This window comes from Ahaetulla prasina, chromosome 2, assembly GCF_028640845.1.
Source record: "Ahaetulla prasina isolate Xishuangbanna chromosome 2, ASM2864084v1, whole genome shotgun sequence".
NCBI classification, from domain to species: domain Eukaryota; kingdom Metazoa; phylum Chordata; class Lepidosauria; order Squamata; family Colubridae; genus Ahaetulla; species Ahaetulla prasina.
In genome coordinates this window covers 19,786,081-19,807,292 of record NC_080540.1, presented here as the reverse complement: position 1 = coordinate 19,807,292, position 21,212 = coordinate 19,786,081, and the positions used below count along the sequence as shown (strand labels likewise).

The window sequence follows — 21,212 nt, the reverse complement described above, 5'->3', positions numbered from 1 at the left end:
CAAAATTCAATTAAAATTTAAATTTTAAAACCAGGCCAGTCCAGCCATACGAAATAAATAGGTTTTAAGTTCGCGGCGAAAGGTCCTAAGGTCAGATAGTTGTCGAAGCCCAAGGGGAAGCTCGTTCCACAGGGTAGGAGCCCCCACAGAGAAGGCCCTCCCCCTGGGGGCCGCCAGTCAACACTGTTTGGCTGACGGCACCCTGAGGAGTCCCTCTCTGTGGGAACGCACCGGACGCTGGGAGATAGAAGCCGGCAGTAGACGGTCCCGTAAGTAGCCCGGTCCTAAGCCAGGGAGCGCTTTAAAGGTGGTAACCAATACCTTGAAGCGCACCCGGAAAACAACAGGTAGCCAGTGCAGTCTGCGCAGGATAGGTGTTATGTGGGAGCTCCGAACCACCCCCTCAATAACCCGCGCAGCCGCATTCTGGACTCGCTGAAGTCTCCGGGTGCTCTTCAAGGGGAGCCCCATGTAGAGAGCATTGCAGTAGTCCAGGCGAGAGGTAACGAGAGCATGAGTGACCGTGCATAGGGCATCCCAGTCCAGGAAGGGACGCAAGTGGCGGATCAGGCGAACCTGATAAAAAGCTCTCCTGGAGACGGTCGTCAAATGATCTTCAAAGGACAACTGCCCATCCAGGAGCACGCCCAAGTTGCGTACCCTCTCCATCGGGGCCAACGACTCACCCCCGACAGACAGCCGCATCTGCAGCTGACTGTACCGGGGTGCTGGCATCCACAGCCACTCCGTCTTGGAGGGATTAAGTTTGAGCCTGTTCCTCCCCATCCAGACCCATACGGCTTCCAAACACCGGGACAGCACTTCGACAGCTTCGCTGGGGTGGCCCGGGGTGGAAAAGTACAGCTGAGTGTCATCAGCGTACAGCTGGTATCTCACCCCAAAACCACTGATGATCTCACCCAGCGGCTTCATATAGATGTTGAACAGGAGGGGTGAGAGAATCGATCCCTGCGGCACCCCACACATGAGGCACCTCGGAATTGATCTCTGCCCCCCTGTCAACACCGTCTGCGTCCGGTCAGAGAGGTAGGAGGAGAACCACCGGTAAATGGTGCCTCCCACTCCCAACCCCTCCAACCGGCGCAGCAAGATACCATGGTCGATGGTATCAAAAGCCGCTGAGAGGTCTAATAGGACCAGGGCAGAGGAATAACCCTTATCCCTGGCCCTCCAGAGATCATCCACCAGCGCGACCAAAGCTGTCTCCGTACTGTATCCGGGCCGAAAGCCGGACTGGAACGGGTCTAGATAGACAGCTTCATCCAGGTACTGGGGTAGCTGACATGCCACCGCACTCTCTACAACCTTCACCGTGAAGCGAAGATTGGAGACTGGACGATAATTCCCTAAAATAGTTGGGGCCAGGGAAGGCTTCTTGAGGAGAGGTCTCACCACCGCCTCTTTCAAGGCAGCGGGAAAGACCCCCTCCCGCAAAGAAGCATTTGTAATCCCCCGGAGCCAGCCTCGTGTCACCTCCTGTGTGGCCAGGACCAACCAGGAGGGGCACGGATCCAATAAACATGTGGTGGCATTCAGCCTACCCAGCAACCTGTCCATGTCCTCGGGAGTCACAGGGTCAAAATTATCCCAAACCACCTCAACAAGACTGGTCTCGGAACTCTCACCTGGATCTACCCAATTTTGATCCAATCGGTCCCGAAGCTGAACGATTTTATCGTATAGATAACCGTTAAACTCCTCGGCACGCCCTTGTAGGGGGTCCTCCCGCCCCTCCTGTTGGAGGAGAGAGCGGGTCACCCGAAACAGGGCGGCCGGGCGGTTATCTGCCGACGCAATGAGGGAGGAAACGTAGGAACGTTTCGCATCCCTCAATGCCACTAGGTAGATCCTGCTATAGGACCTAACTAATGTACGGTCAGCCTTAGAACGGCTGGATCTCCAGACACTCTCTAGGCGTCTTCTCCAGCGTTTCATCTCCCTCAGCTCCTTGGAGAACCAAGGAGCTGGTTGAGACCGACGCCGGGTCAGAGGCCGCAAAGGCACAACACGGTCCAAAGCTCCAGCCGCGGCCTGTTCCCAGGCCGCGACTAGTTCTTCAGTCGTGTCGTGGGCCAGATTCTCGGGAAACGGCCCAAGCTCCGTCAGGAACCTCTCTGGGTCCATCAGGCGCCTGGGACGGAACCAATGCATTGGTTCCGTCTCCCTGCGGTGGTGGGTAGTGGTCAGAAAGTCTAGACGAAGGAGAAAATGATCTGACCATGACAAAGGTTCGACAACTAAATCATTTAAAACCAGATCATTCAACCACTGGCCAGAGATAAAAATCAAGTCTAGGGTGCCTCCCCCGATGTGGGTAGGGCCATCAATTAATTGAATCAGGTCCATGGCCGTCATGGAAGCCATGAACTCCCGAGCCACCAAGGATGCCACGCCGGTTGATGGCATCCTCGGCGGCAGATCAGTGGTGGGATTCAAAAATTTTTACTACCGGTTTTGTGAGCGTGGCTTGGTGGGTGTGGCATGGCATGCCATGGCTTGGTGGCCGTGGGTTGGTGGCCGTGGCAGGGAAGGATACTGTAAAATCTCCATTCCCACCCCACTCCAGGGGAAGGTTACTGCAAAATCCTCATTTCTTCCTGATCAGCTGGGACTCAGGAGGCAGAGAATAGGTGACGTCAGGGCCAGTCAGAGGTGGTATTTACTGGTTCTCTGAACTGCTCAAAATTTCCGCTACCAGTTCTCCAGAACTGGTCAGAACCTGCTGAATACCACCAATGCAACGCAGATGCATTGCTATGATAGTATTCCAAAGGGTTGAAAAACATTCTGCACATCCTCAGATGCACCAGTTTCTAATTCTTTAAATTCAAGAACTGGGTCTAACAATTGTGTAACCTGGAAGTATGACAATTAGTAGATAATTAAAGAGAGTCTGACACATTGACTCGACAGCTTAAACCAGTGTTTCTCAACCTCCGCCGTTTTAAAATATGGGGATTTCAATTCCCAGAATTCCCCAGCTAGCACTGGCTCAGATTTCCTTCGTAACAGCAGTGCCCAACATCCATATCCATCTTTTGCATATGTTTTAACTGTGTTTGCCAATGAAATTGTGTTCACTAATGATGTCACCATTTTTCTGATTGTAAACATTCAAAAGTCACCGTGACCAAATCCCTGTGCTTCCTGTGGAAACTTTAGAACCAAGTGCCCTTGGTTCTTTATTTTTGAATAAAGCAATTAAAGAGATTTTCCATCTTATGTGCTTGATTGGTTTGACATGTCAGGCATAAATGAAAATACTGTCTCCTGGGACAACATTTCTTTTGAACCTACAAGTATTTTCTTTCTTTTCTCGCTGAGTGGTGCCCTTTTCCTTCTGGCATTTCCCCCCATTTACATGGAACGACAGAGGAAATAGTTTAATGTAGTGGTTAAGGCACCAGGGAGAAACTGAGAGATGTAGTCACACAGCCAGATGCATAGTCTTGGGCCGGTCACCCTCCCTCAGCCATAGGAAGAAGGCAAGGGCAAACCACTTTTAAAATCTTGCCAAGAAAATTGTAGAAACTTACTCAGGCTGTCACCAGGATCCAAGGCTGCCGCAAAAGCACAAAATATTACTGTTCATTATTGATAGTTTAGAATACAGAACAACCGAGTTGGAAGGAATCTTGGAGCTCTTCTAGTCCAGCTCCCTGCTCAAGCAGGAAGCCCTATAATACCATCTCAGACAAATGGCTGTCCATTCTCTTCTTGAAAACCTCCAGTGTCGGAGCACCCACAACTTCTGGAGGCAAGCAATTCCACTGTTCTCACTGACAGGAAATTTCTCCAAAGTTCTAGGTTGGATTTTTTCTTGATAAGTTTCCATCCATTCCTTCTTGTCCTGCCTTCAGGTGCTTTGGAGAATAGCTTGACCCCCTCCTCTTTGTGGCAGCCTCTGAGATATTGGAACACGGCTATCATGTCTCCCCTAGTCCTTCTTTTCATTAAACTAGACATACCCAGTTCCCGCAACTGCTCTTTATATTTTAGCCTTTATCCCCCAATCATCTTCGATGCTTTTCCCTGCACACTATTATCTCAATCTTTTTTATTTAATTTTTTTCAGTTTTATTTTGACATTTTGTTTCTATATCTTGTTATGTACATTTCCCTTTTCTTTAAGATAATTATTTTTTATTTGCAGTCAGAGTGCATTTAGTAATTAACTTATCTATTTTTTTTATGAATCTATAGGCCAATAATATTCCCAATACAGCCAGCAGGGGGCACTGGAACTCCAGGATCTTGGATTTACAGTCCTACATTGTATGCGAGTTTAATAGGTGATCAGTATGTGTTCATCCTGCCAACAAAAAATAATTATCTCCTCTCCATCTGGTATCTATCTACCTTTCTATCTTAGTTGGAGAGAGAGAGAAAAAGTCTCTTTAACTAAAATTCACAGAGAAAGTCTAAGTTAGGAGTCAAAAACAATTTGATGGCATAAATCCGATAAAATTATTTGTGGAAATGAGAAATTCAGCAGTGCATCCGATAGTAAACTGATTAGATTTTTAAGATCACAAACTCAAAGATTCCAGTAATCGTGTCTCTAACCTCATAAACATTCAAAATGTTTTCATGACCCTCAGCATGGGTGGATTTGTGTTGGTTTATTATCGCCCTCCCTAATGAAATATGTTGAGACTATTAGAATCTCCTAAAACAGAGGAACTTTTGATATAGCTAACAGAATAATAGAGTTGAAAGGGACATAACAGAGTTGAAAGGGACTTGATGATAACCACAGTTAAATGGCAATATCTCTGAGACAACCCCACCAGGAATCCATTAATATTGTCATCAGTATTGTTTTTAACTTTGGCTCCCCTGGTAGAAAAAGCATTAGCCAGACTGAGCTCAGCAACCAGAAGGCAAGTCATTTTAATTCCACTCCCAAGCAAAAATCTGGCTCCTGGTCCATCCCATATGTATGAGATGACATCAGCGTATTTCAGTTTCATGATTGCGTGAGCAAGAAGTAAAACAAATGACTTGCGTATCCCAAAGGTGCTTTTTTCAGAAGGCAAATGGGCTTTTTTTTTATTTGAAGACATGTCGCTTCTCATCCAAGAAGCTTCTTCAGCTCTGACAGGATAGTGGGGAATGGAAGGATTTATATTCCTTGCAGACAGCTGGTCATTTGCATCCTTTTAGAGCAGGGCTGTCAAACTCCAGGCCCATAGGCCAGATGCGTCACGCGCTGGCCACACCCACATTATTTAGCGAAAGGGGGAAAAGTCCCGAAAATTCACATGACGCTGCCGTGACATGAGTTTGACACCCCTGTTTTAGAGCATCTTTGGGACAACTATGACCTGGATGACTGAAAATCTCTACAGACTTTTAAATGACTTGCATGCCTTAAGTCAGAAAAGCCAGCCAAAAGGCCTATGGCTTAATATTGTTTGTCAACTAATGCTTTACAGGTAACCTGGACTCCAATTCCCATCCCCCTCTCCCATGGAAGATGGAGTCTATTCTAACATATCCAGATGTGCAAGGCTGGAGAAGGCTGCTTCAATTGACCTACAGCCAAGTTTCATATCTTGTTTAGATTCCCCTATTTTCTTCACAATTAAAAGGGAGACTCCCTTGTCTCAAATTCAACTCAGCTTTTTATCTACAGTATATAGTCTAATTTCCTCTGCAAATATATCAAGATAGTTTGCCATTGCCCATTTCAATTTTCTTTTCACTTTACAGTTTAGCCAGGGACTTCCTGGTGATGTTCCATTCAAATCATGCTTGGCTTTTTCTGTGATCAACTAGGTCAGCTGGGAGTTGAAATCCACTCTCAAAATGGGGAAATAGAATTTGATAAACACCAGAGTATTTTCAACTTCTAAAGTTCCATTTTACTGAAGCAGAGGCCACTGCAGTCAACCAAAATCATTGAATAATACTCTTGTCGGGTGTTGGGCAGAACTAACTAAGCCTGTGATTAAAAGGTAATGTTATTAAAATCGGGCCTTAGTTTTTCTCAAAATTATGATTTAAAAAAAAAACCCAGAGCTTTATTTTGGGTACTTGCTCCTTCTTACAGAAACATGCGGTGCTCAACGAGCAGACATGGCAAAAGTTTACAAAAAAATACGCATACAGAAAAGAGATGCTACACAAACAGAATATGAAATATACCAAAGAACATACTAACAGTCTTTATTATGATTTGTATATCCTGTAGGCATCAACCATAACCCCAGGGTTCCTTTTACAAAGCTTTCAAACATTGCATTTCATCTTTTAAATCAGAGCATCCAGATTATTATTATGGCACAAACATCTGTCCATTTCATCTCCAGGATCAGACTGAAGACAGGGAAGATTATAATCAAGTTTCGGAGAACGGCAGCAAAAGGACCTACAGGTGTAGAGGAAGGACGGTCCAGTCAAAGCTGCCATAGATGCCAAGACTCAGTGCTTCACTTTAGGACCTCTGACCCTGGGATGGCCAAATTTACGTATGGTACTCAAAAACATTTTTCAGCACAAAGGACAGAGTTGAAGCCTTTCCTTTCAAAGGAAAACATGCTGCTAGGTATTGCAGCCGAAACACATGCAAGTCATTTTTAAAAGTAAAATCATTAAAATGCAAAATATGAACTGATTGAAGAGGAACTAAAAATGCAAAATTTAATAGCTAATTTTCTCTCTTTTCTTTTTTTCAAAATGAAAAAAAAGGTCGAGCCTAGCGCTAGAAAGGGGTCATTTTGATCCCTTGGTGAAAAGAGGATGTCCTAAAAGGGGATATTATGTCAGGAAGGCCAAGGCAGTCTCCCTACTCTTTATAACTCTTCCTTTGTTCCCCAGGGCAACAGTCTTAAGGCCTTGGTGTGCAAGGAGAGCCGTTCTGCTTCCGTGTCACATTCTACAGTATACAAGGCGGAGATAAAACAACAAATCTTTCCAATTTCATTAAATCAAAATGGCTCAACACCCTGCTCTGATCTGGCAGGTTTATAGATCTGTAATTTTTTTCCCCTCTGGGTACGTAGCTAGTTAAAATTATGGACTCATTATATCCATTTCATGTACCCCGACTGGGTATTTTACACCCATGCGCCTCAGAAACACAGTCTGGGCTGGAAAACCTACTACCCACAGCAAAGGATGGGCACGTGTCCCGTTAAAAGAAGCTGGTGGGAACGTGAAGATGGGGTCCTCTGTGTCTGCATCAATAAAGGTCACACATTCCCCTACGTAGTCCAAGGACACTCGGATTCTTTTGGGGTGTTTGCTCAGGGACAAGGCCGTAACAGGAGAAGTGAGGGCCCAGTGTTGGCCCTTCCACAGCCCCACAGCCCAGATCCCCTCCTCTGGGCTGAAGTCCATCATCCCCTTCTTCTTGGAAGGATCTCGGGTGACCCCCACTGCCCAGAATTCCCCATCGCCCACTTCCAATTCCCAAAAGTATCTCCCAGAGGTGAACCCATCGCAGCCCAGAACCAGAGCTCTGGAATCCAATCTTTGGGGAGTGTCAGGGACATAATGTAAGGCAGGCAGCCTGTGCCGAGATTCTCCATCTCCTGCATTTCTTTGGTCCACGGGCAGAAGAGCACTTGAGAAATCCAGATCAAGAGCTGGAATTCCTGTGAGCAGAAAGAAGCAACATTTGTCAGCACCTTGATTTCCCTTCCACTGCTGCTTGCTTGCTTCTGGCTCTCTTTGCTCAGCTCAGTGTCACTATATCTCTTTGCATCCTGGCAACTTGCCCAAAATTCAGGTACCCTGCAACTCTACCCAGGTACACTGGGATCCCCAGAAACCACAACATCACAGAATCAGCAGGCACCTGCATAAATCCCTCGGGCTGGTTCAAAAAAAAAAAGTGAAAAACAAATAAAACTATTATCTATTGAGCCCTATAATCCTTGCAACCCCAGTTAAGGTGGTTTCAGGGCTGTGAGAGCGCTCTGCTAAGATCTTAAAGAGAGCCATCAGATGGAATTAGATCAAAGCAAAGGACAAGGACCTCCAAGTCCAATTCAAAGAACTTGTTACACCCAAGAGCCATACAATCGAGACTCCGAGTATTAAAATTAAAGAACGGCTGCCTCACAGATTAGGGAAATAAAACCTCACACTCCAGAGAGTACTTTTCATTCACGTACCTGCCATATATCTCAGATATGCAGAGTTGCACAGGTTTTTTTTATTATTGTCTCATTTACACAATTAAAAGAAAGGGAGTATGGAAATCAACGTGCCAATCTGCGGATGACTAAAAAATAAAAGGAAGTTCCACACAATACTTTTTTAAAAAATCAGAGTTTTTATCATCTCCAGCTTCGGGCTCTTTCTAATCCTTGGCTTTAGTTTTGATTTTCTTTAATAAACTTGCAATCATTTATCCCTTTAGCAAAATACTCTACAAAATAATGGTGAATACGAAATGAATAACTTGGTAAGAATTTGCATTAGATTATACACAGTACTGGAATAAAAGCAAGCCATGTTCTCACTCTGCATTAGCAATATATCCTCAGTAGCTGAAGTAGCTTTCATTGGAAACAAAATAAAAACACAGAAACAATTACAAATTCAACAAAACTCACCTTTATCATTCAGTGGTTTCAAAGTGTCTGTTCTTTCGATGGCATATGTCACATTATCTAGAAAAAGCAGGTATTTGTCAAAATTTAGCTCCTCCAATTTAGAGAAAATTACGTTTACTGACTAACCAGTGAAACCAGAGGGAAACCAGTGGTGGTGCAGTGGCTTAATGATGCTAGAACTGCCAGGCAGAAATGGTCTGCACTCTGGCGGTTCAAGCCCGACTCCATGAGATGAAGTGAGCTCCCCTCACTCGATCCTAGCTCCTGCCTACCCAGCAGTTTGAAAGCATGCAATATTGTGACTAAATAGAACTTAAATGGGGAAAAAAACCTTAGCCACCTCACTGGGAAAAACCTAGCTAGGTTTGTGTAGGCTGAGAGAGGAAGCTGGTTGTCAGCCTTGTCCCAGCTTGGGCATTTAGGAAAGACCCTCAACTCCATTCATAGTGAAAGGTATACTTTTACTAAAGCCAAGTGGGTACAGCGTCAGCAAAGCCAGATCTGAATATTCCTCTGTAAATCCAGTGATTTTTCCTTCTCCCAGGCTCCCGTGGTCACCTTGTTGATGGGCAATGATATTCAAACTACCATATTTTTCAGACTATAAGACACACCTAGCTTTTGGAGAGGAAAACAAGACAAAAAAATCTGCCTCTGCCCCCCAGCAATTTGCCTCCTTGCAGCAAACAGCCAACAGCCTGGTCAGCTTCAGCACAGCCTGATTTAGCATGAGGAGCTGACTGAATTAAGGACATACCATGGAGATTCAAAAGTGACAAAATCTGAATCGAATTGGAAAGTCAAGATTTAATTTCAATTGATTTATCACTTGATTTAGTAAAATGTCTGACTCTCATGGAAAAGCATCAAATGCCTGCAGCTGGTTCCTTTTCCCCGCCTTATACAAAGGAACAAATGTAACAGGAATGGTAGACCTTTTAGAGAACATTAATCCTGTTTCAGCCAGATAGTTGAAAGGCTTACACTTCAAACAGCCTGGTCAGCTCCAGCACAGCCTGATTTAACACGAGCAGCTGATTGGCGGTTGGATCTGCCTCCCAGAATACAGCCTTATCAGCTGTTCCAGGCTGCAGGGATCACCACTGCCCTTTAACGCCACCGCCTATCCCCGCCACCGCGAACGGGTCGAAAATGGGGCACGCAGAGGCAGTGGCAGTGATGAGCGGCGATGGGCTGTGGCGATCCCCGTAACCTGGAACACCTGATAGGTGGTATTCCGGGAGGCAGCTCCGACCACCAATCAGCTGCTCGTGCTAAATCAGGCTGAGCTGAAACTGACCAGGCTGTTTGCTGCAAGGCGGCAAGTTGCTGGGAGGCAGAGGCCGGTGGCTGGGGGCCGGCGGGTGGGCAGGACTTTGGCAATATTCACTGTATAAGACTCACAGGCATTTCCACCCATATTTTTTTTTTTTTTTGGCAGGGGGAGTGCGTCTTATACATTGAAAAATACAGTAGGTGTTTTGTTAACAGTTCTAAAGTTTGGTTCCTTTTTGGTGGGCATTTGCATTCAGTTCTCATGCCTGAGTCCTTGGCTCTTTCACCTGTTGTCTCTGTCTGGCACTTCTGGTTCCTGTCATCTCCCCTCCCTATATTCCCCCAATCCCCCTCCCTCCTTTTTATGGCAGGATGCCATCAAAGCGATTGTGGTGTGATGGCAGATCTAGACCTCACTTCCTGGTGGAGCCCATAAGAGCCAGCAACCTGAGTACTGCTAGTTAATTTAGCATAAAGCTAGTGTCCCCCCACCCAAATAATGCACCAAAAATAGATGTGCAAGTGCTGAACAGAATGAACTAGAAATCTAGGCTGTCAAGACTGTATTGTGTACCTAGCATGTGTAGATTCCCCTGACGCTGTAGGCCATACGCTAAATAAATAATAATTGTTTGACCCGCATCAATGTATGGTCAATCTGTTAGTAAGGGATTATTTTATCTTCCAAAGAAAGTATACTTGACACAACTTGCTTTTAGCAGAGTAGGTCTGATAACTTGATTCCCTCACTCTAGCTGTCCACTTCTAATAGCTGAATTCTATTTTCCCTCCATATTTTCTCAGCACATTCCACGTAGGGAGCCATTTTGATGTTATTCTTTTCCTACAGCAGCTTCTGCCTGGCTCATATTCTGACTTTTCAATTCAACGCTTCCATTGGCCATGTCATTGAAATATATTGTGTGCCTGTGTATATCCTACCTTCCGTTGCCCTCACTGCTCATCAGATTTTCAGAAGTAAAACAGCTCCTCCTATCTAAGCTGGCACTTAACGCATTATGTCAAGATTTAAAGACTAGCCTATCAATAAATAAATAGCCTACAAAATGTCTTAGGAGGAGTACGGTCTTTAAAAAGGCCCGCAGTATCCTAGGTGAGCGATTGGAAATTACTGATTAATTAATCACTTTCACGTACCTTGAAATCTATTCATAGTTTCCTTCAGAGCCACCCCTTTCCGTGACAACAACTCCAGTCGTTCTCCCAGCTTGGATGTTGCTTCCTCAGCTGACGGGAACTGTTCTACGGTGCATCTGAATTTTTAAAGAGCCCATTTACACCACTTATGAAAATTTTTGTCATATTCTGCATTTTTCTTATGTATTTCTTAAGGACTACACTGAGAAGAACATATTAGCCTAGCATCCTAATCCAAGGAATGAAGCACGAATGCATACCAAATTCCAGCATCTCACTTTTTATATATTTGCCTTTCTTGCTCCAGAAATGCTAACTCCTACTTCAAGCATGCAAGGGGATGTAATTGCTTCAGATGACAGATTTCTGAGTGCTGGCAAATGACACCAGTAATAGAAACTACTGGACTTTTTTTTTTTAATGCAAAACTCCCAACATCTATTTTGACAATATGTACCCTGGAGAATTAATAATACATTATGCTCTCTGTTCCTCAGCATATAGTGTGGCAGCTCCACTATTCTAAAAATAATTCATCTTGCTTCACCACAGTTGGCATTTTTCTCTTTTTATGGCAGCTAAAGCGCTTGTACCCATTTTCCTGTAAGATTAGAGCTAGTCCCACTGATGTGACCTCCCTCCGAAAGCACCGTGATTGCCCTGATTTTATCAGAGAGCGTATAAAAGCATCGAGCACGACCTTCCTTTGCCTACAAACCCAGGGATGGTGCTTTAGAATGGAAGACCCTGAGGAGAAGGAGAAGGGGAAGGAGGAGAATCATACATACCTGTCCATGTTTTTTTTAATGTCCTAGAAGAGAAGAAGGAAAAAAGAAGAAAAAAAGGGCATTGAGCCTCACAATGCTCTACCCCTGCAGTCTATCGCTGGCTAATGGGGAGCATGCCTCAGCACCCTTGTCTCGGGCTGCGGAGGAGGACTCTGTGAGCTCTGTCCAAGGCATGACGGGTGGGAGCTTTGTTCTAGCCTCTGGTGCTTACAAGGCAGGGGGAAGTAGCCTGCCCCCCCAGTCACCCTCAGGCTCTTACCTGGGATCCCTGAGGTGGAACATCGGATGTTTGCTTCAAGACAAGAGGTGGGGGATGCTCCGGTTACACACGGGAGCCTTCAGGCCACGTTGCTCTCCCTGGTGCTGTAACTGGTTCTCTGAGGAGAAGGGCTGCCCTAATTCTTTCAGCAGCCTTCTCCTCCCCGAACTGTCCGCCCACCCTTTCTGCCAGTGAGCAGGCTGGCTTTGCGCCCCCTCCAAGGCCTGCCCACCAGCTACACCTTGCTTCACCACCCACATGATCTCTACGTGGGCTGTCTGGTAGGCACACCTAATGAAGAGGAGGGCATGACTTATTTCAGCCCAACCAAGGCAACTGTGCCTTGTGCTTTGACAAGCCCAGGCCCAGAAGGAAGGACCCCAAAGGCCTCCCCCCAGCAATGCCCCATCCCAGGATCACGGTGCCTCTTCACCATCACCCGTTGTGCCTCAGAGAGATTCTCTGCACGTCACAGGTTACCTAAAAATCTTGTCCTTGTTGCTTGTGATCAGAAAGCTGGTTGCAAAATAATTAAAACAAAAAAAAAAGGATTCTGTGCCAAGAGATCAAGTGCGCAGGAGGTGCTGCTCGATTTTTAAAATAAACCAGCCTCACATCCTTGGAATAGCTACATATGATGTTCGCCACGGAGTGGACCACAGGAAGACCCTAAGGAGATCCCAGAAAATGCAGGCTTTTTTGCAGGCACACATACGGCACAACACCCTCTTCTTCTTCTCCACAAAAGAAACCCCGCTTGCTCACTATGTGCCCAAGTTACTTCCCCCCCTCCCCCTCCACCCGTGTGTCTTTGGAGGCATGCAACTCATCCATGGACCAAATGTTAGGAACAACAACGGATTCCCATCCCGTCACTGCAGCGGCTGCAGCCCGAGAACCCAATCACCCTTGACAGAACCCATATTAACAGGACAGTACGTACTAGAGGTCTGCATGGCAGCCATACCCGATGGGTCCCGACATGAACCTGAAGGAATGGGGTCATCCAGGCCAGCTTCTCAACAGCCTTCAGGTCAGGCTGAGGGACCTGGAAGTACATCTGCCAACAGCAGAATGCTATGATGTCACAGCATTCTGCAATGGGAGGAGCTCCAGAGCTCCAGCTCTCCCTTGCAGAAGTTCAAGGGCACCGTTCCACGAGAGCACAGACCAAACTAGTAAGGTCCCCCTTCATCTTCCCATGAAAGGCCAACACTCTGCAAGGATGGAAAATACTCCCACCCACAGCATTGAATTAATCTGGCTTCATCACAAACAGCCACATCAACCAGAAAGGCCAATGCCAGTACCTGTGCAGAGTAGAAAGGGAAGGGGGAACACTTTGCAGAGAAGCCCCCGTTACCCGTCTATGGCCTGTACCCCACTGACGCCAATATGCAGATATATTTTTCCCCCATAAGAATAAATAGTTGAATCCTTGTTGTGGGTTCCACCAGGGATCACATCCAAGTTCATGTTTAACCAACTGTATCTAAGGGCCAGGAATTCACCAACCTGACATCCAAAACCTTGGGAGCCCAATGCCAGGGCCTCTGACTCATTGGCAAGGTCACCTCCAAGCCAGAAAGAGAGACCTTTGTGATCGCCAAGTCTCACCTGCAAAAATTCACTTGCCGGTTGCTTGCACTTCATCTCCATCTCAGTGATGACATCACCAAGACGGGAAAGTTCTTCTGAGATTTTGGTCATCATGTCGTCTTTCTGCTTCTCTAGGTCTTTATCTAGCTCTTCCAGCTGGGTCAGCAGGCATTCCTCCTGTTCTTTCAGGAACTGATGTAGCTGTTCAAATTCAGTGACGATGTCCTTCCTTTCAGTCTGAATCTTTTCCTGCAAGGACCAGAGGTGGGATGAGAAAGGAGTGAATCATCCCCCATGAGGAGTATAACCAGAGGATCATTACGGAGTTGAAGGACACACAATGCAAAACTGATTGTGTTATACAGCATCCTGGAGTCATGGGATCATCATTTGCAACTTTCCTAGCCAGCCTTCCAACAAGCAAGGTTAATAGGGAAAGAGGGATTCACTTAATGATCATGTGTTTCACTTAACAACTGTGGTGATTCGCTCAACAACTGTGGCAAACTAGGACATAAAATCAGGCACAACTCACTTAACAACTGCTTGCTTAGCAAGGAAATTCTGGTCCCAATTGAGGACTTCTTGTAGATGTTGCATAAGAGACAGTGCAGGCACAGAAGAAATGGCCATAGAACACTTTGAAGAAAGGGAGAATCAAAACACAACAAGGAGAATTTTTGAGAAGGGGTGGGGAGGAATTCAGAAATTCAAGCCTTACTTCTCTGCTCAAGGTATGTAATGGTACCTACCGTGTATTCTTGGATTTTCTTCTCGCCTGTCAGCTTCTGACTCCACAGATCATTCTTTTCCTGCTTCAGAGTTTCTAATTGTGCCTTAACTCGCTCCTGAATAAATAAAAATGGCTTGAGATAGGGGGGAGAAGATTAGAGGCAGTAAGATCTTGGAAATTACAGCACAGGCAGCCTGTGTTCAGATAATATGCTAATCTTTGTTAACTACTTTACCTCAATTGGCTCAATTAGTTCACACAATATACTAACCCTTGGCTTAGGGCCCGGGTACCGCCTTCTGTTACCACATGCCTCCCACCGACCCGTACGCTCTCACAGAGAGGGACTTCTCAGGGTGCTGTCCGCCAAACAATGTCGGCTGGCGGCCCCCAGGGGAAGGGCCTTCTCTGTGGGGGCTCCCACACTCTGGAACGAGCTTCCCCCAGGCTTATGCCAAATACCTGACCTTCGGACTTTCCGCCGCGAACTGAAGACACACCTTTTTATTCGCGCGGGGCTGGCTTGAATTGAATTTTAAATGGTAAATTTTTATTAATTTTAAATGGGGTTTTTAGTGTAAGGTAATTTTTTTAATTCTCAGGCTAATTTAATAAGTTTTTTAAATTGCATTTTAATTATATTTTGTATTGCTTGTTTTATTTTGCCTGTACACCGCCCTGAGTCCTTCGGGAGAAGGGCGGTATAAAAATCAAATAAATAAATAAATAAAATAAATAAAAAACCCATAAATAAACCAAACTGGATGGGACTGCATACAAACTAGATTAGCTTTTCTCAGCTGGGGTCCCTGAGAAGTTGCTATGGGTTCAAGCAAGAGGTTGTGATTGACTTTGCATGCCACACAATGCTAGCTGTAGATATTTATTTTATTTATATGTCAAATTTAGAAACTGCCATCTTCCTCCCAGAGTGACTCTGGGTGGCATATAATGATTTGTACACAGGGAAACCCTGAGACCTAAACATTATTTCAAGTGTCCTTCAGAACAAAAAGATTGAGAAATACTATAGACGATAATTGCAATATAGGTTAGAATGTTGTTGGGCCAATATTTCTGATCCACTACATTGCCATAATGCTTATCCAAAAGAGATCGATATACAAAGCAGAATACTGACGTCTTCTCATTCCCACTAGTTTGAATGTTCTTTGTTTTTTTAGGCTTCATAACTGATGACAGCCATAAAGCTAACTCTTGCTTCTTAAAACAAAATTCAAGAGACTTGGGCACTGATTCTATCTGTACCCAATCCTATAGTACCATAGATCACCAAAGTAATACAATACACAAAACCTTGATATTGGACACCAGGGATCACAATGCTCCATTCGGCTGCAGATTTTATTTCATTAGAGCTAAAAATAGAGAAGGCCCTTGTGCCTATGTTCTTCTAGAGCCTAAGGTTGGTGACAGTTGAGTTTTCAAATGCTTGCGTTGAATTGTGAAGCAAAAGTAGTTTTAAACCCCGAGTTCTGGGATCCTCTGACAGTCTTTCAACTAAATACTTTCAACTAAGTACTAGGCTCTAATGCTACTTAGCCTGACCAGATAGTCAATCAGATGCTGCTAACTCGTAAGAACATAGTGTAGCAAGCATAAATAAACAAATCAATCAATCAATCAATCAATCAATCAATCAAGAATTTCTCTTCTGAACCGGGTCTTGTCAAAGAAACAGGAAAATATAGTAAATGTTAAGCTCTATCAATAAATGTGTGAGATTTGGCTACAAACAGAAATGTGATCATTTAAGAAGTTGTGTGTTCCATATAGTAAACTAACTGTTATGTATATGTGCTATATATATTTTAGCTTTAGGTGCTATAAAAAGGGAACACTAAAGAAACATTGGTAGCTTGATGGGCAATTGCTGCTACTTTACTTGGCCCAAAAGGTAGATGCTTTGATGAACATAAACTAGCAAGTCAAAAAAAGATAAATAACAACAGAAGTAGTTTTCAACTTACAAATATTCATTTAGTGACTGTTCAAGGTAACAGTGGCACTGAAAAATTGACTCAGGACCATTTTTCAGACTTACTGTTGCAGCACCCCTCATGGTCATGTAATCAATATTCGGCTGCTTGGCAACTGGCTCATGTTTAGGATGGTTGCAGTGTCCCAGAGTCACATGATCACTTTTTGCAAGCAAAGTCAAAGGGGAAACCAGATTTATTTAACAACCATACTAATTTAACATTCACTTAACAACTGTGCCAAGAAAGGTTAAAAAAAAATGGGACAAAACTCACTTAACCACTCTTAGCAACAGAAACTTTGGGCTCAATAAATGGAGGACTACTTAAGTGTCTTGCCTTCCAGATCACTGCACAAACATATGTTTAGTACTGCTGACATTGCTAGATACCTATATTCATAACCCTGCTGTCAACACAGCAGATAGCTCAGTTGAATTAACACTTAAAATGACCATATTACCAATTTACAATTCATTCAAACTCTGGTTGCTTCATATTTGGATTACTGTGATGTGCTTTACATGGGGAAGCCCTTGAAGACCATCCAGAAACTATAGCTGGTTCAAAACACAGTGCTGTGAACAGTAATGGGGCCTTATGCATATGAGCTATAAAAAGGGAACATTAAAGAAACATTGGTAGCTTGATAGGCAATTGAATTATACAAAACAGTACTGTTAGTGAGCTGCATTGCCTGCCAGTTGGCTTTTGAACACAATTCAAGGTACAAGTTCTTACTTTTAAAACCCTTTGTGGCAAAGAACCTGGTTCCCTGAGGGACCATTCTTCTTAAATTGTTTTTGGCTAGGACCTTTGGGCTGAGCATTACCTTTCTTTTAAATGTTGTCCTATTACGGCACCTAGGAAGCATGCATTCTCTGTCATGGCCCATACCTATTTTAGACAGCAATTGCCAAAGATACAAATGGCACAACCTGGTGCTCTAAAAAAAAAGCCCTTAAAATCTGGTTTTGTTCCTAGGCCTAGGGTCGATATATACATATATGGGGGGGGACGGGACCTGGCTGTGTGTTATTTTCATAGTTGCTTTTTTAGTCCAGGTTATCTTGTTTCATTTTGCCTTTAACTGCTTTAATTTAGCATTTATGTGTTTGTAAGCAGCCTTGTCCACTCTAACGGGGGCCCTCGATTAAATGATGATCGTTTGAGGGAAACGATATCTCCTAAACTGGAAATCAGAATTTTAATAAGACTCTACTTCCGTCTGGCATCCCCGATACCTAATTTTTTCCTCAGCAAAAATAGAACAAGTTATTTTTAAAAGAAAAGAAAAGGAAGAGTTGTGGGGGGGGGAGCGTTTAGACGCAGGGCCCCCTGGCTCCTCCTTACCCTGTAATCCCGGGCTGCCCTCTGGACGTGGAAGATGGTGTGAGCGCGGTGCTCCTGGGACCGGTCGCAGTGGGCGCAGATGGGCGTCTGGTCCTCCTCGCAGAAGAACTGCAGCACGTCCTGGTGGATTTCGCACAGCCGCCCTCCGCTCCCGTCTCCAGCCCCTCCGAGGGCGACGGGCGCCCTTCTCCCGGTCGGGGAGGCGGCGGGCAGAGGGGCCGGGGGCGGCGTGGAGGGGGCGGCCGGGGACGGCGCGAGAGGGAGCAGCGGAGGGGTGGCCGGCTGCGGCGTTGGGGACGGAGGCGGCGGGGTGGCGGGCGTTGAGACGACGGGCGCCGGAGGGACGATTGTCGGGGCGGTCACCATCGCCGGTGGCGCTGCTGGTGCTATCGCTGCGCTCGCCGGGGAGACGAGTGTGGCCGCTGCCGCTGCTGCTGCCGCCGCCGCCGCCGCTCCGGTGAAGGAATCGAGCCTCTGCCGCTTGGGCCTCTCCACCACCAGGTTGGCCAGCAGCGGCGGCGGCTTGATGGGTCGGAGGTTCCTCTTGCGGGCGCTGGCGCCGCATTCCAGGCAGGAGATGTTGATCTTGGGCTCCCCCAGGCGCTGCCCGATGCAGGCGGTGCAGAAGTTGTGCCCGCAGGGAAGGCACACCGGATCCGGGCAGTAGACGCGGCACAAGGAGCACCAGGTCTCGCTCGGGTAACGCGGGCCGGCGGGGATCTCGGCGGGCGTCGTGCCGGGAGGCGGGGAGTCCGGCGGCGAAGGAGGAGAGAGCAGGCATGGCGGGCCGGGCTGCAGCAGCGACGGTGGGATGGGGCCTCCGACGCCAAGGCCCGGGTGCTGCGAGCCTCGCAGGCGGCTCCGGAGAAGCCTCTGCTGTAAGAGCTGCTCCGCCGTCATCCCGCCCAGGCCTGCGCTCATGGTGGCTGCCTGCTTGCCGGCCGACCGACCGACCCACCGACCGCGCACGATGCCCGCTCTCTTTCGCCAAGACGGCGCGAGGCCCTTCCGGCGGGAGCCCCGATTGGCCGAGCGGACTCGCGGAAGGGGCGCGGCCGAGGCGACGTCGAGGGTAGTGAGGCGGCGACGGGAGACGTTAGCGCGGTAACGCTTCGCGCGCGCCGGAAGGGACGGCCAGCAGAACAGGAAGTCCCTTCTTTGTTCTCCATGGAGGTTCTCAGTCATCCAAACTACGTCATCCTGAAGGTGTTCCTCGCCCCTCCGGAGGCAACTGGACTTTCTTGTGTTTTTTCTTTGAAGACGTTTCGCTTCTCATCCAGGAAGCTTCTTCAGCTCGGACTGGATGGTGCGGAAATGGAAGGATTTTTATATTCCTTGCACAGATAGCTGGTTATTTGCATTCTGTTAGAGCAGGGGGTCTCCAACCTTGACAACTTTAAGACTTCTAGACTTCAACTCCCAGAATTCCTCAGCCAGCAAAGCAAAGCTGACTTTTGTGGACTTCAATTCTGGGAATTGAAGTCCACAAGTCTTAAAGTTGCCAAGGTTGGAGACCCCTGTTTTAGAGAGTTGTTGAGGCACTTGGAGATTTATTTGTGTCCTCGGGGTCGTCTGACTAGTGCAAATGTTCCTGTAGTCTGCAATTTTTTTCTCTGGAAATCCGTTCATACTTTTAGCCATGCACTCTGGGGTGAACACCCTTCGAATGGCATGGGAGCATGAACGGATTTCCAGAGGGAAAAAATTGCAGACTGCAGGAACATTTGCACTACTCAGACGACCCCGAGGACACAGATAAACCTCCAATGCAATCTAGAAATTATTTACAATGCTGCCAAATATAATTTTACCCATCAGTCGAAAAGTATTCATTAAAAGTCATTCCCATGTATTTGCCAATAAAGTAAACTTTGATAAGTTACAACTGCAACTTAATTCAGCAAACTATACCTTATATTTTGTCCACTTCTAGTCAATAAATGTAAACTGCAATGTCTTTCTCATAGCTAGTCATAAAATCATATCAAATTATTCTTGAGGCAAGAGCTACTTGAATAGGTTGATGAAGATTCTCAGTCATCCAGGTAAAGTTGTTTGAAAGTTGAGTTATAACAACTGGACCTTTCCTTGCTGATTCGAAATATTTCACTGCTTATCCAAGTAACTTCTTCAATCTAAGTAAATCGGTTATGGGGATCCCATATGTCATCCAGTGAGGTTTCATTCCTCACCTAATCTGGGTAGACAAGAGTGTCATTGGGATTTAAATATTCCTAAATCCTTTACCCTAGATGAGTCATTAAACATGCCTCCATAGTGAACCTCTAGTGGTTTTAATTTTTTTAGGGACCAATGAAAGAGCAGAATAAAATTTGGGGGACAGGATGTGTCTTATACCTCTGCTGAGGAAAGCATTTTCCACTTTGGCATAATTCAGTCCTCTCTCTTCTTCTATGTCTAAAATGTCAACATTATTGTGCTCAAAACTGTCTTTTTTCTTTTTGATGAAGGTATACTGTTGATTCTGGTCCTATGATGTTGGCTTCTTCTGTGTTGGGCCATCCTCTTGTGTAGAAGCTGCTTTTCTAGAGCTCTGAACACTCTCCACTGCACTGATTGGATACAATAAATTACGCTTCTTAAATTTTGGAGTCTAATCTTAGGATGGACAAGCCTCTGTCTCAGTGTGTGTTGGTGGGTTTGAAGAATACAGTATATGGTGTTTTCCAAATATCCATTTTAGCTACCAGCCATGTAAGGAATGACCAGATTCTTCCACTGAAGATGCTGATTTAATAAAGGCCCAATTTGGATGCCCACAGGCCTTAAGAGCTGTCCTCAGGTGCCTATTTTCTTTCTTTTGGGCATCCTTGGCAGCAGGGATGTTTCTGCCCTGTAATTAATGTCATGTCCTGAGGACTTGTAGTTTGTATTTAAGTGGGTGTTGGTTCACCACCGGCCTGCAGAGCAGGCAGCAGAGTTGGACAGTGAGGAGGTTGGGGAGGAACATGGGCCAGTCCTGGAATCTGGGGAAGGCTCGAACGAGGGCTCTGCATTGGAGGCAGAGAAAGGGCCATCTGGGAGGTACGTGCTACCTCTGGAGCCTCCAGAGTTGGACCTCAGCGAGGCAGAGAAACAAGGGGAGCCTGTTCCCAGTGCGTGCATGCACAGAGCTGCCAGAAGGCAAGAACAATTAAAACAAAAGGGACAACTCGGGAGTAAGGCTCGGAGATGATTGGCCTCTCCCATAAGACTTAAAAGAGGAGCAAAGGCATGTGGGCCTTTGCAGGAAGCAACTTTGTTAATTCTATTCAGTTTAAAGTCTGAAGCTCTGTTTGATTCTGGACTCCATGTGGCTTTGCCAATTAGGTCTTTGGCAGCGTGTCAAGGGAGATAAAGGTGGGTGATTATCAGCCTTATCCTAAAGGACTCTTTACAACTATTTGGGACTCATCTGTGAATGAACAGAATTCACAGCTGTTGAAATAAAAGAGGTTT

The 21,212-nt window shown here is 45.9% G+C and overlaps 1 protein-coding gene across 4 annotated transcripts; it reads right to left on the bottom strand.

The window, feature by feature from the left end:
• Positions 1–6,176: 6,176 nt before the first annotated feature.
• LOC131191195 (E3 ubiquitin-protein ligase TRIM15-like) lies at positions 6,177–18,953 on the bottom strand. 4 transcript variants are annotated; one of them, XM_058169070.1, is made up of 9 exons: positions 17,754–18,953; positions 14,420–14,533; positions 13,686–13,916; positions 13,012–13,128; positions 12,069–12,101; positions 11,810–11,832; positions 11,022–11,137; positions 8,589–8,645; positions 6,177–7,622 (listed from the first exon to the last, which is right to left on the bottom strand). In XM_058169070.1, exons 1-9 carry the CDS (start codon positions 18,936–18,938, stop codon positions 7,039–7,041), a joined length of 2,460 nt encoding a protein of 819 aa, XP_058025053.1. In that variant the 5' UTR covers positions 18,939–18,953; the 3' UTR covers positions 6,177–7,038. The 4 variants fall into 4 exon arrangements, with proteins under 4 accessions (XP_058025053.1, XP_058025054.1, XP_058025055.1 ...); XM_058169071.1 differs by having other exon boundaries at positions 14,420–14,515; XM_058169072.1 differs by lacking the exon at positions 13,012–13,128.
• Positions 18,954–21,212: the final 2,259 nt, after the last annotated feature.